General features: G+C 33.9%; 1 protein-coding gene across 2 annotated transcripts; it reads right to left on the bottom strand.

Annotated features, from left to right (window-relative positions):
• Nucleotides 1–4868: 4868 nt before the first annotated feature.
• LOC133174736 (carbohydrate sulfotransferase 15-like) lies at nt 4869–16096 on the bottom strand. 2 transcript variants are annotated; one of them, XR_009719180.1, is made up of 8 exons: nt 15695–16096; nt 15039–15354; nt 14533–14676; nt 12966–13122; nt 9828–9984; nt 8641–8788; nt 7071–8162; nt 4869–6919 (listed from the first exon to the last, which is right to left on the bottom strand). XR_009719180.1 is itself a non-coding variant. In XM_061309818.1 (7 exons), the coding sequence occupies exons 1-7, from the start codon at nt 16025–16027 to the stop codon at nt 7942–7944; spliced, it is 1476 nt and encodes a 491-aa protein (XP_061165802.1). In that variant the 5' UTR covers nt 16028–16096; the 3' UTR covers nt 4869–7941. The 2 variants fall into 2 exon arrangements, 1 of the variants encoding a protein (XP_061165802.1); XM_061309818.1 differs by having other exon boundaries at nt 4869–8162.
• Between the last annotated feature and the right edge of the window lie 3002 nt (nt 16097–19098).

Below are 19098 nucleotides of genomic sequence, written 5' to 3'. Positions count from 1 at the left end.
TGGTTGAAAAGATCACACAAAAATAAACAGCTGACCAGTCACCCGTGTGACGTCATAGTTAGAGTCGTAAATTAAGGATTACCATTCCTCGGCCAGGAAGGAAAACTCATAAAATTATTATTTTATTTAAAAAGTCTCAAAATGAAGCTTGAAATTGAAATCTTTTCGTTCAGTAATTTTTATTTCATACATCTCACTATGATTTATTTTGAAGTCTTAGAGATGTTCTTGTAAAAAGTTGATATTTGTACCCCTTAGAAGTACAAAAATACATACTTTTTTTTAGATAAATCCATTTCCTTTAATCTAGCCTTAGATATTTAAGTACCGATGCTTATTAGAAAAATATTAAATTATAGGTGATCTGTTATGTCTTGCAATGACAGCACAAGCTTTTTACCCCAAGTATAATTTAGCAGTTGAAGTAAATAAAAGTAAAATATCGTATTAAAAACAAGCATTTTCCCGAATGCCTTTATACCAATAGTTTTTCATACTTGAATATATCTGTTGATCAGTTTTTAATGAGAAAATGCATAGTTCGTGCTTTAATTCGAGTTCCATAAAAATACATCTGAGTTTTGATAATTTTCCCTGTATATTAGAGAAATACCGACATCTTACGAACGAACGTAACTCGCCCTAACTTCCCGTATCTCGGTCGTTTTCCCGGGACCAGTTCTTGCACCTAGTTTAAAATTAATAAATCGGAAAAATTAAATATATGTGTATAATAGAACGGACAGTATTTTAATCACTTTGCAAATGATAATTTCTCTTGTCTAATTTTCTGTAATCACTTACAATGTAATAAAAAGCGGACAAATAGAAGAAAATACGCCAAAATACCTATGACGGGTTAGGAAACACATTTGTCATGCGTCAGTGGTTATACGTATACACGTATATACTAGTGTGCGCTGTGTTCATTTGGGGAAAGTTACGTTTTATAGTATGGATGAAATCTAAACTCATACCCTGTATAAATCCATGCAAAGGCAACAAGTTACTAGGTGATGCGCTTATATAGTATCTTGTATTTAAAAGTGTATACATTTATGTGTTTGTAAGAGAGAGAGAGAGCACAATGGACAGTAATTGTTGTAATGAATTATACAATGTAGCATTGTTTTCTAACGTTTCAGAAATCAACCATTAAAAATCAGAAAATAGTTGGCACTTCTCCGGAAAACGTAATTATTTTTAAAGTGGTCGCGCGTAGATGTTTGTGTACTTGGGGAGGGAGAGGGGGTCGAAGCTCAACTAATCGATTCAAATGTCCATTTCCATTACATTTAAGTAAATACATGGAATACTATGATCCATATACTACAATCCTTATAAAAGTGGAATGGGGCAATGCATGTATATGCAATAGTTTTTTTTTCCATATCGTAAAAGAAAAAGTAACTTCATAAAGAAAGAAGGGTAGGTTTTTCTTTATGTGAAATATCACTTCAATGAGCATTCATATGATAGACAGTGTCTTCTTGGATGATGTATTATGTTGCAATCTTCACTTAATTTATCTTTCGGCTGCCTTTCATGATATATGTTATATCTATAGATACGTGTATGTGGATTATAAAAGCTGCAAATTGGGTCACAGACGTAGCGTCGTTTTTTAAGGGGGGGGGGGGGGCAGCCAGAGAAAAAAATTCAACTTACCTGAAAAAAAACCTGACAAGCCCCCCTCCCCCCCAAAAAATTCTTCTTTCGGTACCATTTTTTTTTTACATACATTACTACATTAGCCTTATTTGACTGTACTGCAACAAAGGGGGGGGGGGGGGGAACAAGCCTTTCAATGAACATTTCGAACAGTAAAAAGTAATGTGTGGAAAAGGTGGGGGCAGGCCCCTCTGATGTTACATGTCTGTGGGTGGTGTATATTTATTAAATTTTCTTTGTACTCAAGCTATGTACCATTATGTCATTGTTTGTTAAGCATGCATTATTCGTCAGAATACAAAATTACAAGATACACTATATACGTGAAGGGTAACTTTGACCCCGCACTCAGAGTAATTTTGACCGAAGCTCTAAAGTACAGAGAAACAAAAAACTATAGTCGAAATTATAACTTGCGTCATCTCTAAGAAAAAAAGTCATAGATTGATTCAAGTATACTGACAAAAAGATACTGTAGTTCTCAAAATGTGAATAATTTGAAGACATCAAGTGCATGATGCTGATTCACTGAGTTGTCAAGGCATGCTTTAAATGTACCTGTACACACAGGCAAATAAAAAGAACAGACGAGTTTTCACTGATGTGTAGAAGTAGTTTCTACTGATATTTTTTCATTTTTTTAAACAGTCATGAATTCTTTCTGGTAAAAGTAATATTGCTGCAGATTTATTTATTATTCATTAGTCGAATTAGAAACATATAATTTTCGTTTTTAAAAGTGGGAGGGGTTGGGGAAGCCAGAGAAAAAAATTAACTTACAAGAAAAAATCTGACAAGCAAAAAAAAAAAAACAAAACAAAAACAAAAAAAAGGGGTGGGGGTGGGGTTTAAAGTCGAAAATCCTTTTTTCGGGGAAGGGGGGGGTTCCAACTTTTCTTGGAACAAAATTTTCTTCATACATTATCATATAAAAATTGGTTCGGTAGATAGGTAATAATTTTTTTCCAGAACATTTCAACATTCTTATTGATAGAGAAAGAAAATTCGGGAGAAAAAATTATCGTTTCCTTAGGTTAACCAAGTTTTGAGTCAGGTCATTTTTACCCAGTCGGTGAGGGCAAAGAAACAATTCTTTAAAGATGGTCTAACCTAATTTGGCTGATACCACGTGTCTGGAAATTACTTACCGAAGCAGCATTCATGTGGACAGGGGTTACTAAGGCCAATTTCTGTTCAGCTGATTTGCATTGCATTTTAATTTGTAAAAAACTGAATATTTTGAATGAAATGTGCATGAGTTTCAGTTGCAAAAACATTTTCATATATATCAAGTCAGGAATAGCTATTGATTAATTTTCTACACATATATTGTCAGAGGAGATAATTCCTTGTAATGGCTAAGAAAACTATCAAAATAAAATTAAACCCGGCTTCAATATACATGTACATATATATTTTAGTCATATCATGAATCCGTGGGAAAAAAAGCCTGTTCGTAATTTTTCGGTTGATAAGGCCTTTTCTTAGATACATATGATCCTTCGATGTAATTTTGCTCCAGTCCCCCCCCCCCTTTTTCAGCTCTTTGATTTTTCTTCATTAAATATTTCGGATTTCCAACGATCCGGCATGAGCATTACTGTAGATTCCTAAATATACGCGAAGAATAAATTATCGCGTAACTACGCGATCGAGAAGCACCACTCGCGAAATAAAATTATACTCGCTTTTATTTTTATGGAACTTTACTGTGTGTAAAATCTCTAGATAAATCACCCATTCGCGAATTATTGTTCTCGCGATTTGACGCCCTTCCGCCATTTCGCGATATTAAGTACTCGCGTAAAATGAGGAATCTACTTAAGAGACATAATTTGTTTAAAGAGACACTGTGACGGACAAACGAAAAAATTGACAGAAGTAAAATTTTTGCAAGACACATGCACATTTCATTCAATTCTTGAAAGTATTACGTTTCAGAAAATTTCAGAATCTAAAAAAACTACTTTTGTGGAAAAAAATATAAGTAAAAATAATTTTAATTTGCCCCAACACGAAAAAGAAAACTTCTAAGAAACACATGATATTGACTCACTATGTAAGTTTAAATGCGCCTCTGGTGCATCAAAATTGGCACCGTATATGATTTACATGTACAAAGTTTAGCCAGTAGCATGAACAAAAAGGACATTGTTTTATGTTGTTGTTTTTTTTTTTAACTCTCCCTCGCCCTCTTTTTCGTAAGACAGAATCCTTGACTTCATGCTTCAAAATGAGACATTTTTCATTTGCCTTTTACATGTGTATTTCCATTTTCGGAACCCCTTTGCTCGTTTAAATGTCCATTGAAATGTACTGTAGCGTCACGGTAGCGACTACGACAAGAAGTAGTTTTGAGGTATCCTGCGGGGATTTTATTTTTGGAAATCGCAATAACATTGAAGAATTTAATAATGCAAATGTGAATACAATGAACGATCCCCTGTTTTGGTTACGTTCGTTCGTAAGGTGTCGGTTATTTTCTAATATGATTAAGTATTACGCTGAACTATAAAGAAAAACCATGGGTAAATACACATTAATATTTACTTTGTGACTTCAAAGACATATTTGTGTGAATTATCAATTACTTAACAGTTGATTTTCAGAATTCGAGGATCGGACTACCTTAAGCAGACCACATAAAACGAGATGCCATGTCGCAGTAGGTGGTGGCATGATGCAGAATGGCTACAACTGCTGAGTACGTCTAAATTCGCAGCCTTCCACCACCAATAACACCAACTACAAGTAGTGGTGTTCCAATATGAGTTAAATATTTCTGAAGAGAGGCAAATCAAGCAAGCAAACATATAAAAACAATAGCTGACCACGTGAGCTTCGAAATAGTTATTGGCAGTCTACGGAAATCTTGATTCGGTTGTTTTAAGCCTCTAGAAAGCGTTACGAACCTAAAAGAATTTTCTGTTGACTATTCTAATAACTCTTAGCATGTAACTAAATGACGTTACAGACGCTAAGTTAATTGCCATATGGATTTTCGTACTCACCGTTTGAAGAATCATATGACGTTTTTATCCAAAGACAGACTCTAGTCTTTAGGGGATGTTATTTACTGTAAACAGAGAAAAAAAATAACCTCTTCTTCTTCCGAACTCGCTTTTCAATGATAAAAGTCCTCAGAATTGAAATATTGGAGATTAATTCCGATTTCAATAAGAATTTAAGAAAAAACCTTGCACCTTAGAAAAACTTTTAATACAATATTGTCAATATATATCAATTATCAACAAAGACGAAAATTTGAGTAATTTATGATTACAATGACAAAACAATAAGAATTCATCGATTTTCTATGCAGAAATATAAAAAAATAGATTGGGTAATTTGACTGAAAATATAATAAAAATATGCAAAATTAAATAAAGTAGAGCACGTCCTTAAAAGATGAGGGACCCGCCTAATGATACAATTGCATTAAAACATAAGAAGAAATGTACCCCGTTTCTGAACAAGCATTAATTGCGATGAACTGAAATTGTAAATCTTATTCACTGTAGAAAATCTAATACATCTTTTGCCTTTTGTAGTGTATTCTGTAATGTTGATTCACACACAGCTAAATTATGTCTTATATTCGATCTTTCTATATACATTTAGAGAATTCAAACATGAAACTAGAGCTAACCACAAAATTGGAAATTGGAGTTAAGATGAGGACAAGGTAAAAAGAAAAGCTCTGGTCAAGAAATTTTGACAGTTTAATTAATATAACATGTGACAATATCTATAGTTGTTTCTGAATGTTAAATTGGACGTGCATGGAGCTAACGGGGGGGGGGGGGGGGGGGGGGGGGTTAGGATTTTCGGATGAGAGAATGCATGTTTAGTTTTGGGGTTTTTTTGCATGATAAAAAAAAAATAATTCTGAGTGGGATTTTTTTGAAGTGGTAGTGCCCCCTCCCCAACCTCCGAAAAAATTCCTGGATCCCCGCATGTTTGACCTTGTCGACAGTCTGGAGACATGAATAACAAACAATATGACCACGCCGATATATAAATTTCTGGCGGGACATCACAAAGGTAAATGGATTTCACTAGAAGGTGGGTGTACATGTATACATAACAGTGATAGGTGGGGGGTATACAGATTAACGACGGAAACACCTAGGAAATCACAGAGGTGGTGAGTACTAGGTGTCAAAAAGAATAAATTTTAGTTCCATAGGAACAACAATGGCAGAGATAACTCGGTCTATATGGATTCTTGAACTGTAATTGGAAATGAATTGAGAGAGAGTGAGAGTGAGAGAGTCAGTAGACAACGAGTCAAGGGTATTAATGCGAAAAATGAAATAAATGTACATCAATAGTAAAGGTACTTAGCATAAATTATAAATAAAGAGTATAGCCATTGTAACAATTATATTATATCATCACTCAACACTATAACTTTTCTTTATGTTTATCACAATAACGCTCAAAGTTGGTGTAAGATTGAGAACTTAAATTAAGGTATGTCACTCGTGAAATAAGTTATATCAAGGGTTTTGAGAAGTATATTTTAGATAAGTACTCATATAGCATGATTCAAAATCGCAAAGAAAATTGGGGGTCAGTGTGCATCTTACTGAGCAACGGTACAATTAACTTGACCTTTTTGCACTTAAATTGTAACCCTTAGGTTAATCACTTTAATCTTTATCATATTTTATCGGATGTAATCATGGCAATAAATATAAATTTATTTTACGTAAAATAGTTTTAATAATATGTATCATTGAAAAAAATCATGCAATTGAAATTAATCCGCGTAAATTATTGTGTGACCTTTATTGCACTAAAAAGTATCATATTTGGGGTATTAAAAATCTAAATAGGCAATGAAATATATTCTTGTGTCAAGCCTTTTATGAATTTAGTGCTGATCGGTTGGAAGTACCGTGTAGTTCAAAATATTGAAAGAAAAAGTTGAGTCAGTGATGTAAATTTTGAGATAGTTGTCAATATATGCGATTTTCAGGCAAAAAACAGTGCATCTTTTATCTAGATTTCTTTAATTTATTTTCCTTTCTTGGCAAAGTCTGTTGAATGAATGCGTAAAATCTGTTCTAAAAATATACATTGGCACTTATATTTAATTTTCCTAGCAAATAACAACGGAAAATTTTTTCTGAGTAAAAATATTTTGGGTTATAGTTCAAAGATATTACATGTAACAAATGTGTAGATCTGAAGAATTTTCTTCTAAATATCCTTCCACCACAAGAAATAGTCCCCCATAAATCTTGTTTCTTTATGACTTTGTGAGCAGTTTTTAAATTAAATATTGTTTAATTTGCATTGTTTAATTCAAATATATTATAAAAATATAATCAAAATGACTAGTTTTCAAGTTAGAGGTTCTGACCGAACTTTCCAAAAAGTTGATGAGTGACATACCGTGAGAGAATTAATACATTTTGTTCTGCTCAATTTCAAAATAATATATGTGACTCGCAGAAGAGAAGTGCATATTTGTAGTCTATTAGAGATTGGTCACATGTATAGGAAGAGTATATATTAATATTGTATTTGGGCATAAATAATGCGAGGAATTACAATCATATACATGTATTAAATAATTACATCTTAGGGAAATGTCTGTTTTCTTTACAATATTTTATCACCATTGCAAATGGCCAAATAATGAATAGAAATGCGACAACAAAGTCAGATGGATGAGTCCTATAGATAATCTACATAATTATGCAATTATAATTATTTTTTCAGAAAAAAATCCAATTTTAAAAAAGGCATAAAAATACAATAAAATATGTGTATGAGGATTTCTCACATGTATATTATTAACTATACAGGTCATATAAAATGGTCCACATTGTGAACAAATAAGAAAATCATTCTCAATATGAGAAACTATCAAAGTGAAAATGTTAACTACATCACACTTTACTTAATATTCACCATAGATGCCTGTTTCTTACTTATATAATAGTATTAATGTCTATAAAAAATAAGTCATGGACATTGTTTTTTAAAAAAAACTAAGCAGTTGTACATACATACATTCGTGTATTACTGTGAAAAATTAGTAAGATAAAGTAAACCATCAAATATACATCGTTTACGCATTTCTTTCAAAACAATAAGTCACTCATTTCCATATGTACAATAAGTTCATCCATACATACATTTTTTTCATCAAGTAATCAAAATATCACAAATAGAAATAAATCTAATAAACATAAATTCACATTTCTTTAATCAAATATCAAAATCCAACATTTATTTTAACTTCGGGATCGAGATTCATTTGTCTTCCACACTTTCGTAGTCATTTTCTTCCGGTTCCCATAAGAACTTATCATCTTCTAAAATGTCTGCCAATTCTTGATTGTAAGGTTCATAAAATTCGTTTAGCAGCCTTCTGGTTTCGTTCAACATGGCACCGACATTGCGGTCTGACTTCTTTCGTTTGTTCGCTGTTTTCATCTTTGCTATTGATCGCATAGCTTCCCCATCTAGGATTCCTGTTTAAATTAAAAAAAAAAAATCATTGTCAAACATTTCATTCGTCTACCCGACGTTTGTAATTACCGATACACTGACCCTCTGAAAAGAAAGATAACTTTCATTGGGTAAATGAATATTATTCCTTCAAAATTTAGAACGAGACTAAATTGTCAAGTTAAGGAAGCTCTACATACTGTTTACAAAAGAGTTCCAATTACACGGTCGTTTTATGCATTTAGAGTAATCTGCCCTTTGATGCAAGATAAAATTAACGGAAGTCTACAATAAATGACTCAATCTAAAATAGAATTAAAATGCTCTACACATTACATTAGACCTAGATAAAGTAAATGAATGCATTATTTTCATGTACAGTGTATAAATTTGATTTCTTCACGAAAATCTTTTGAGCGTTAAAGCAAAATTTTATGACTGAACAGAGGGATAACGAACCGTAATTACTGTCTAACTCTAACTAGAGAAGTCTGTACTTACTGACGTTCAAAAATTTATAGATTTTATTGAGTGTCTTCCTGGGATGTTTGGCGTAGTCCTCCAAGGAGATCATTAAGATTTGTTCAGCAGGAAATATTCTGAGCCAGTCTTTGATATACACAGAGTACATACCCAGACGTAGTCTAACCTGCGATAAAGGAAATAAAAATAGTCTTAAAATGGCAATGATAACATTACCTAGCCCTCATAAAGCTAAACACGATTCGTAAAGGAATTTGTCCGCCATATTTCTTTATTCTGTCGTTATACCTGAGACCCCTATATATAAGCCCTTCGATTAGCCAGGGTTCAGTGTAATTTAGTTTTCACCTGTATAGACGGACGTATGCTAAATAGCTATAGTAAAACCAGGGGCGTAGCATCCATTTTGGCAATGAGGCAGTTGCCTCACTAGATTTTTCACTACCACCACCCCTTCCCATAATCAACAATACATTGCAGATAATACGTAAAATTAATGGCATTTCTTTCAACATTTTAAGCAGTTCTATAATGTTGAATTGAAGTTTTAAAGAATAAGAGCAAAGTTTAATAAGATGCGATTTCAACTTTAAATGTTTCAAAAGTTATAGTAAACATTTATTAACTCTTTTACATTCTTTCACAATACGTAGTATCATGCTAAGTCTTGAATAAAGAAACCAGTACAACAAATGAAATTTCATTGCATTTTAAAACCCCCAACTCCATTTTCTAACTGTCGGAGTGCCCCCCCTTCCCATGACACCACCCGGAACCTTCTGGGGGCTTAAGGCGGCCCCAGACCTCTTGCTGCTACATGTATGGTTTTGCCTCACTAGAAGTTAAAGTCAAGCTACTCCCCTGAAAACACTCGGTAGCGACAAAAGTAACTGTGTGCTTCTTCTGCAGCAGGAGATAAATTACCAAAGAAACTTACAACACTCGCACAGGTCAGTGCAGTATACAAACAAACAAAAATACACGTTAACTGCAATAAAATGTAAATAAAGATAACCAGCACGAACATGTGTAGTCTCTTCCACGCAGGTACCCGTGACAGAGAAGCAGTCAGGTTTAACGAATGCAAAGGATATACCCTAGTGCTGATAACTGTGATAGGAAAGGTAATATGGCGTTTGCCTATTTACGAGTCGTATTCAGCTTTAAGGTTATATGTATCGTAAAGTTAAAAAGTTAACACAGACCCTGGACAGATAGGCTATGGTCCTGTTGTATACACAATATCTGACGGAATGCCGTTCTGTACAGTTCTGGTAAACCCCAACAGCGTACGTCACGGCTCTGTGAAAGTCTTCCGCTGATTTGTTGGTTTTGGTGAAGTAAAGATAGTCGGAATACAACCTGAAAATGATTGTTTACTAGTATTACAACCCTACATTTATATACATGTAGTTTTGACGTTTGGGATATAAATTCTGAAGAAATAAAATGAGTATCTGAGAGTAGGATTTTACACAAACAGAGGATATTTGATCAATAAGGAACATCACAATACAGAAATCGAAAAGAAAAGTTTCTCGTTGTTTCTTAAAATTTTAATTGTTCGATTTTGCAACAACAATTTATTAACTCGGACAAATATTCCAATTTAATGAAATAACCAGAAATTTTTACAGATATTCAGTTATCGCAAGGAATTGCGAAGACCGTTAAGAAATGCCAATAAATTCATGATCGAAAAAAATGTCCCTGAAAAGTACCATTTATCTTTGCTCGAAACAGTAATTAACGGTTTAATTATTCCCAAAAGGAAAAGCCCCTGTGTACTTCCGTTTCAAAAGTGAACAAAATTCTTGCGCATAAGGAGAAATCGCACGTTTATACTTCATGGCAATTGCAAAACTACATGTATAAATTTGCATTGTATTAAAAAGTTTATTTTAGTAGAAGAAAATTTTGACCCAATCGCAACTTTGAATTTTCGGGCCTTTCTTACGAGCGGAAAAATAACCTCAAATGTCCATGACAACCCCCTCCCCCCTTTTTCATAAACATTGAAACTCTCATATCTGTACCTGAGTCTGGAGCTTAACTTCAATGAATGTACCTAAAATAGACTACTTTAATTAATAGGAAGCGATTCCATATTGTGTAAACCTTTAACATAAGGTGTAAATACATTTGAGGTGTTTTTTCCCGAGCTTCCCGGAAAGACCCGAGAAGATGTGATTACATTTTGTCCCTGCCCTTTTCCTACGTCGTCAATTCATCTGAAATTCATCTGCAGAAGTGACCTCGGTGTGTTATATGGTAAACGTTTTGATAAACTGAACTATATGTTGCAAATTCATAGTTTTGTAAATTTGGAAAATACAAATATAATATTTATTTCAAAACAAATATTTCTTCGAAGTTTTACTGAAAATGTTCAAGCCTTTTAGCCAAGCGGAACATGCTAAGTGCAGTATGATGCCGATTGAGTAATTTTCCGGCAACATAAAAAAATGTGATGAATAAAACAGGACACATGATAAATGATTGATGAGGCTTAAATTTCTAGAGATACATTTAGGGCGAATTTGTTTCTCAAAAACTGGTTTTAGTTTTGAACCAGTTTTGTAAACTGTTCATTTGTTCCACAAACTGGTTTTAAACTAGTTTAAACCCAGAACCGGTTTTCTATTTGTTTCTGCAGTAACTGAAACCAGTTCGTTAAACCAACCAAACCACCTCCGATGGTGGTTTATTCGGTTTACGAAAGAGCGGGAAGTATTCCAGTATGGCGGTGATGAAAGGTGGTGACTATTTTAATAAAGAAAAAAGTTATAAATGATTGTTTTTTCAAGGACAAACAACTCTTTTTGACTTTAATGCCACATTCTGATGTTTTATAGAAGGCTTCAGAGAATAGATAAATGCTGCATGGTGTTTGTTCAATGATAATGAACAGAAAATGTTAAATTTTCCTTTTCAAAAATGTTTTGAATCATTTGGACAAACTTTAACATGTATGGTAAATTGTAGAACTTACTGTAAAGACGGTTTTATTGTTGGAAATCTAAAGAGTAGTATTATAAATACCTGAGTTTTTATATTTCCATGTGTTAAAAATGTGGAAATTGATCATTTGATGAATCTTTGAGGCATTATAAATATAAATACTGCATTTTAAGTAAGATAAACAAGGAACAAAAAACTATAATTTCTTGGATTCTTTTATAAAGAAAAAGATTTTAACTTTATTTGCATGTGTAATTTGGTTAATATGTTCTAGCTCTTCATATTAAGGTTCCTACATTGTAAATGCATATGAAAAACGTCATAAAATTCTTGCTATTCTATCTCTTTTTTTCATCAGCAGCATTATTTCTGCTTTAAATTTCCAATTAACAATTAACATGATTAATATTAATATAATTAATCATGCATGCATCTTTTAGATGCCATCTTGTATAAACTGTTCATTTGTTTTACCAAGGTAAACCGGATCGAAACATAACCAGTTTAAAAACTAGTTTTAAACCTTAAACCAAAACCTGAACTAGTTTAGATGCAACAAATTCGCCCTTAGGTTGGTACATTGAATCTGTTTATATTGAATGGTGGCAAAAAAAAAAGAAATTTATTTAAATGTCTTTTCTGTATATTATGCATCAGTCGCACTATTTCCTAGCTAAATCAGTCTTCCGTGAATACTGGAAATTAATTCCTCGGGCATTAAAATTTGCTGTACAATAAAAAATAAAATTTTCCGAACATATTAGGGAAGTTATAGAGAGAATCTTACTCCGCGGAATATGGAGTTACATATATCTTATATTATTAATGTTCTAGGGAAAGTTTTTATTACAGAAACAAGTGCCAGTGTATCAGAGGCGTGGTTACCTGTCTGTGTGTGAGAGGTGTGGTTACCTGTCTTTGGGGTGTCTGTGTGTCAGAGGTGTGGTTACCTGTCTGAATGTCAGATGTGTGGTTACCTGTCTGTGTGTCAGAGGTAAGGTTACCTGGCTGAATGTCAGAGGTGTGGTTACCTGTCTGAATGTCAGAGGTGTGGTTATCTGTCTGTGTGTCAGAGGTGTGGTTATCTGTCTGTGTGTCAGAGGTGTGGTTACCTGTCTGTGTGTCAGAGGTGTGGTTATCTGTCTGTGTGTCAGAGGAGTGGTTATCTGTCTGTGTGTCAGTGGTGTGGTTATCTGTCTGTGTGTCAGAGGTGTGGTTACCTGACTGTGTGTCAGAGGTGTGGTTATCTGTCTGTGTGTCAGAGGTGTGATTACCTGTCTGTGTGTCAGAGGTGTGGTTACCTGACTGTGTGTCAGAGGTGTGGTTATCTGTCCGTATGTCAGAGGTGTGGTTTCCTGTCTGTGTGTCAGATGTGTGGTTACCTGTCTGTGGGATTCCGGACACAGATGATAATTTTAGCCTTCGGTATCACGTGATGTATGTAGTCAGCGCTGGTGTATCTAGGCTCCGTGGCACCTTGGTTTTCTCTGAAGTGGAACCAGTCGTCGTTCTCCCAAAGTATTGACGCACTTGCCTCCCCTAAAAAAAGGGATAAGAATCGCCATTGTTTCAGAATTCTAGTCAGTATCAAAAATTTAAAATTATAGACGTTGAGCTGAGGGTTACGTAAAGAACGGTTTATTTTTCTCATCCATCATTATTTCGCTAGTCAAGGTTTTTCAGCCTGCTATGTTCTCTTTATCGGATTAAAAAGTCATGGTTTGCGAAAATGGCGTCCATTCTTAACACCGGATTTAGGGCCGACTTTTACAAACTTAAAAAAAATATCCTGTTAAATAGAATCTAAGTATTAGCTTCACCGATGATAGACCATCAAAAGAGACCCCCAAAAGGTTCTGATGACCTCCAAGTCGAGTATTTTCAGTAATTTGTTGGAAAGGCCCCTCTACTTCACAATGAAGTTTATAATGAAGTTTATATTGTTGTATTTAAGGTCATATGCACAATATGCTTAATATTTTTAGTTGCTGAAAAGAAGTTTATGCTGTGATTTTATATCATATATTTCCACTGTTGTTCACCATTAATCAAATTATTGAGGGATTAAACAATAATCGGAATTAAATTATTTTTTCCGAGTTTCCCCTTGGGGGGGGGGGGGGGTAAGTGCAAAGTTTTGCTTACGTCCATAAAGTGATGCTTTGCATGGAACACGTGTGAATTTTTGACCCCCCAGTAGTTTACGAACTTGGTTTTACTATCTCACGTTCCTTCAACAAATCGGAATCATAACAAGTAGGTTTTCCGGAATAAAAGTCTCTCCAGTTCCTCCTTTTACAGTACTCCTATTGCGCGTGTTATCACTTCAATGCAGTGTACAAGGAAAAAAAATTGTTTACTCATTTCTGTACCTCAATTCAACCCACGATCACCTTGTAATTTATCTACTTTAGTGCAGAATAAAGCCCATTTGATGCCATTTTACATTTTGTAAAGTTTTACCTAAATGACTTACATATAGTGTTTATATATAAAGCATTCAGGAAAACTTGAACTTTGATAGACATCAGTACCAACACATATGAACAACTGGTTCGTGCAGAAAATATTCAAGAGCAGAAATTGATCGTAAATACCGAGAAATTAACATATGATTTTCAATACCTTAAATTTTTTTGGGAGGACATATTAAGTGCTGTTGGGAAGGTCTCAGGATATACAATTTCACCAACTCTGACGTCAACAGAGTAATGAAAATTGGTAAAACAAACCTCAATATGACAGCGAGAGATAGATTTCACTTCATTTTTTAACTCCTATCCTGTGTAAATTTTGAATTTACTGGTCGGAGGTAAAATAAAAATGTAAAATTCATAAAAGTTATAGTCTTGTAAATTCAAAATTCACAAAATGATACTCCGATCAGTTGAAGAATTGATAAATCAGTGATTGGTTTAGATTATACTGGAGCATTTCCTATATTCGAACCTGTTATGGTGTGATGATATTGAACTTCCGGATTTTCAACTTCCGGATCACGTGCATATCGTCTCTCAATGTGAAAAGCTGCCATGTCGAACATGTCTATGTAGTCAGAAAGGGGGATTATATCAGTATAGTTGAGTCGACGACCTTAAAAAAAGAAGAAACAAATTTGAATTGTGTTGATTTTCCTTACTCTTTCCTGAATTCTGAATCTTTGAGGATAGTGACGTGCAAATAATATTACATCACAGGCGCTTGACGTTTTTAACCTTTCTTTCCATAAATTAAAAAAAACCCATACTATAGTATGGGGGATTTTTTATTTATGGAAAGAAAGGTTAAAAACGTCAAGCGCCTGTGTATTACATGGTTAGTCTTTACTTATCTGGGTCTTTCATATCCTACACTCTTATCTGCTAAAGCTTTAAATGCAATGTTTCTTTACAATTTTAAGATCTAAAGTTTGCTTTTCAATATTGAATATTGTTCAAAGTCTTTATGTAATGTACCCTGTCGATTTCGAGACCACCAGTGAAGTTCTTTGATTGGAGGGTTGATGACGTCAGGATGCCGGACAATTTTCCGATACACATCGGTCGTGCCACATTTAGGCTGTCCCACGATTAGAAAGTATGGTAGACAGCGCAGACGTCGTGCAGGCCTATCTTTGGCGATACGAATAGCCCATTCCTTGATGAGTTCGGTCATGGTCGTTCGAATGTTTCGAGAGATGACGGAATATTTGTTGAATTGGTAAACGTTTGCTTCATGTAGATCTTCATACCAGCACGGATTTTTAAAGTTTGGAAGAAAACTGGGTTTTTCCTAAAACAAATAAGGGTTTCTTTTAGTCTACCTGTAATCTATCAAATAACAGCTTTACAACTTCACTCCTACTGAATATCAGAATTCAATAATGGTCACTCCCGTTTTCTTTTATCGCGCCAAACCCATTTATTCTAATTTGAGTAAAAGAATTACACGAATTGTTAAATCAATAATCCCAATTACTTCTTTTTTCTGTTTTCATGCAATATTATACAGAAACCCCCAACTTGTCCAAATAAAAAAAATCGAGTAGAAAGTGTTTCTGATTGAGTATGAACTTCCACCCCAAGAAAAATTCCTGCATCCGCCCTTGGAAACCCGTTCTCCCTATACTCACGCTATGTAAGATATCCAGTTGAGGGTGGCTCCATATCTCTCTCTTGTCCGTCACGTTCCACGAACTCCAGTTCCCAACGGTATAATTACCAAAATAATTCTCATACACCCCATGATCGTTTAGAAGGTGGATCATCGACAGGTGTCCGTTGTTAGAAGACTTGTCAACATTCCTGTTTAGTCCGCCATGGCCCAAAATCCGGAAAACGGAGAACAGCATGCAAAGGGAAAAAGTAAGGAATACAAATAGATGGAACCCGGTCCGCCTCACCCGGATCCGCCCCAACCATGATCTAACACACAGGCGTAACTGTGACGTCAGTCCATCTAACATAATACTGAAGATTTTTTCCTTTTTCTCATCCTCTGTAGAGTAGCATTAATGTCTGAAGAGACCGAGTTTCTAAAAAAAAAAATAATAAAATAGATATGGCATTAGCGTTCAAAGATATAATTTAAAATTCTTCAAATGAATGTTAATATATTTCGCACTATTTAGAAGTATTCATGACATGCACAAATGTACAAAATTTTCAAACTTATATTAGGCTTTCTATGATGGAGGGAGTATACAGTAAAGTCAATAATTTCCTAATACAGACTTTCTATTAATTTAGTTTCGCTGTTAAATCTCACTTTCTACCCCAATTAAATAGCAAAATACGAAGATTCATCTAGAGTACGTGTATATCGGGTAGGGATGGTGTGTTGTCTCACAGAATTTAAAATATCTTTTCTTTACAAATATGACTTTTCACAACGTTTTAAGAGGGATTCACTTTTGATAGATCGGGGTGTCATGTTAGTTTGACATTTTCATTATATATATTACCATGTTTAAATAATCTAATTTTATGAGGGGGGGGGGGGGAGGGAGAGAGAGTTGGTCCCATCCCCGCGTAGGACGTGCACGTATGCTTTCCTTGAATTACAATGTCTCACTTATAAAATTAAGGTACACTGACCCTCTGAGAAGAGCGATAATTCTAAATGGAGAAAAAAGTTATTATTCCGTTGTAAAATTCTCATTGTTCGTCTTTGCCCCGCAAGCTATATATAGCTATGATGACATGTTATGTTTTTTTTCCTAAAAATTATATGAGTTATTTAACATGTTTAAAGCAATCTTTTTATGACTGAAAAGATGGAGGATGAACCTGAACACGTTTGAGAGTGGTTTGAACATATTTTATTGTACAAATAATATACAAATGGTTTGAACACAAGTTCTAACAACTTACGAGGTTCTCACCATAAATGGATACAACTGTCAAGGTCTATATATAGAGAAAAAAAAAAATATTGATATATACAAACATATTTGTTTTAAACATACATTCATTACATGATAAATATATAACTAACTAGAGTTTTAGTGTAAGGCTGTAATAATTAATTGAATCTTCCAGAATCTCTTATAAATTTTTGTACAGATTGAAAAATATATTTATTGATTTCAACATTTTGTGACTCATCTCCCCACAGAAGTAGGTGACAATCAATAATATTCAATTTAGTGTTTGGTTTAATAAGACACAGTAGGTTTCTAAATAGTTCCTCTCTAGCATGTTGATATTTGTTACATACAAAGAAGAAATGATATGGGTCTTCTGGTGTACCACATGAACAATTAGGACTCTCAATAATGTTTCTTTTATAAAGATCATAATTTAAAATACAGTTGTGTCGTAGTTTAGTATGTATGATACTAAGTCGTCTGTTACCATAATAGAAATAAGGAGGGGGTCTGCTGGTTTTTTATGTATTTTGTTTTTGAAACTACTAAAAGTTGAGCTGTTTCTTGTGGTAATACTTAAACTATTCCATTGGTTTACTGTATCAGGAACAAAGGATTTCTTAAATATTTCGAGTCTGCATCTAGGAATAGTGTAGTCATCTCGATTACGTGTGTTGTAATTTGATTCAACACTCCTTACTGAGGGAAAAATACTTTTTAAATAATCAGGTACCAAACTGTGATGTACTTTAAACATGGTATTTAGTTTTCCTACTTTACGCCTCTCTGCGAGAGGTTCCCATCCTGTTTCTAAATATAATGCATCTCTTGAGGCTATAATGGGTAACCCTGTAATTATTCTCGCAGCATAAAGCTGCACCTTTTCTAATTTTTCAACGTCTTGTTGAGAGCATCCATCCCAAACTATAGAACAATATTCAAGTAGTGGTCTAATAAAAGTTATGTACATTTTAGCTAGTGTGTTTCTACCAATGTTGTATTTTAGCTTTTTTAGGAGGCCTAATCTTTGGTAAGCCTGTTTAACTATATTGTCTATATGTTCAGACCAATTGAGATTTTGGCTCAATAGTAGTCCTAGATGTTTATGAGAGGTTATGTATTCTAATTTATATCGTTGAAATTGTAGTTTAGGAAGATAATAATTAGATCTTAATGTAAAGAATAATGCTTTTGTTTTGGATGGGTTGAATTTCATAAGCCATTTGGAAGACCACCTATCAAGAATTTCTAAATCATGATTCAAGATATATTCAATAGTTGCAACATTATATGAGGAACATTGCAACGAGTTGTCATCTGCAAACAATCTACATAATGAAATCATGTTTTCTGACACATCATTCACATAAATCAAAAAAAGTAAAGGACCAAGAACTGATCCTTGTGGTACACCAGCATTAATGTTTCTACTAGACGAAAAAATATCTTTATACATAACTTTCTGCCTTCTATTACATAAGTAACTCTCAAGCCAGGTAAGAATGTTACCACATAAACCGTATGTCTTTAATTTAAAAAGTAAACCTTTATGCCAAACTCTGTCGAACGCTTCGGACAGATCGCAAAATACCATGCAACAAAATTTTCCTTCATCGATATTCTTAACAATGCTTTGATAAGTTTCAAGTAATTGGTAAACAGTTGAGTGACCTGGCAAAAAACCTGCTTGAAATTTGTAAAATAAGTTATTTTGATGAAAGTAATTGTACACATGTTTAAATATAATTCTTTCCATAATTTTGCTAACGCAACTCAACAATGATACCGGTCTATAATTAGTTGCTACAGAAGGATCATCTTTTTTAAACAATGGTAATGTCATGTTGTAAATTTTGAATTTACCGGGTGGCAGTAAATACAAAATTTACAACATGACACAGTAATTAATATATCACTCAGTGTATCATTGCATAAGTAATACAGTTCAGGTAATTGGTTTTGTGAGTCTTCCACATTAGATATAGAAGAAAAATACTTATTTAACACATCAATCTTATCTTCATCTGAGAAAGCTATATTTTCATCTCCGCTATCAGAAATGTATTGTATAGGTGGGATATCTTTATTTGGTTTTACATGAAAAGCATCTCTCAGCAGCTTCCAGTATAATTCAGTATTGTTAACACTCGCATCAGACAGCTGAAGGT

This window comes from Saccostrea echinata, unplaced genomic scaffold (genome assembly GCF_033153115.1).
Source record: "Saccostrea echinata isolate AGI-Se365-2 ecotype Australia unplaced genomic scaffold, CSIRO_AGI_Sech_v1 ptg000059l, whole genome shotgun sequence".
Lineage (NCBI taxonomy): Eukaryota > Metazoa > Mollusca > Bivalvia > Ostreida > Ostreidae > Saccostrea > Saccostrea echinata.
This window is presented reverse-complemented; position numbering and strand designations above follow the sequence as displayed.

Excerpts from the sequence above, each read along its gene's own strand:
- LOC133174736 (XM_061309818.1), bottom strand. The coding sequence starts at position 16,027 with ATGTTAGATGGACTGACGTCACAGTTACGCCTGTGTGTTAGATCATGG. Across the intron at positions 14,677-15,038 it reads GTGGTCTCGAAATCGACAGG|GTCGTCGACTCAACTATACT; the intron begins GTACATTACATA and ends TCTTTTTTTAAG. Across the intron at positions 13,123-14,532 it reads ATATCATCACACCATAACAG|GGGAGGCAAGTGCGTCAATA; the intron begins GTTCGAATATAG and ends CCCTTTTTTTAG.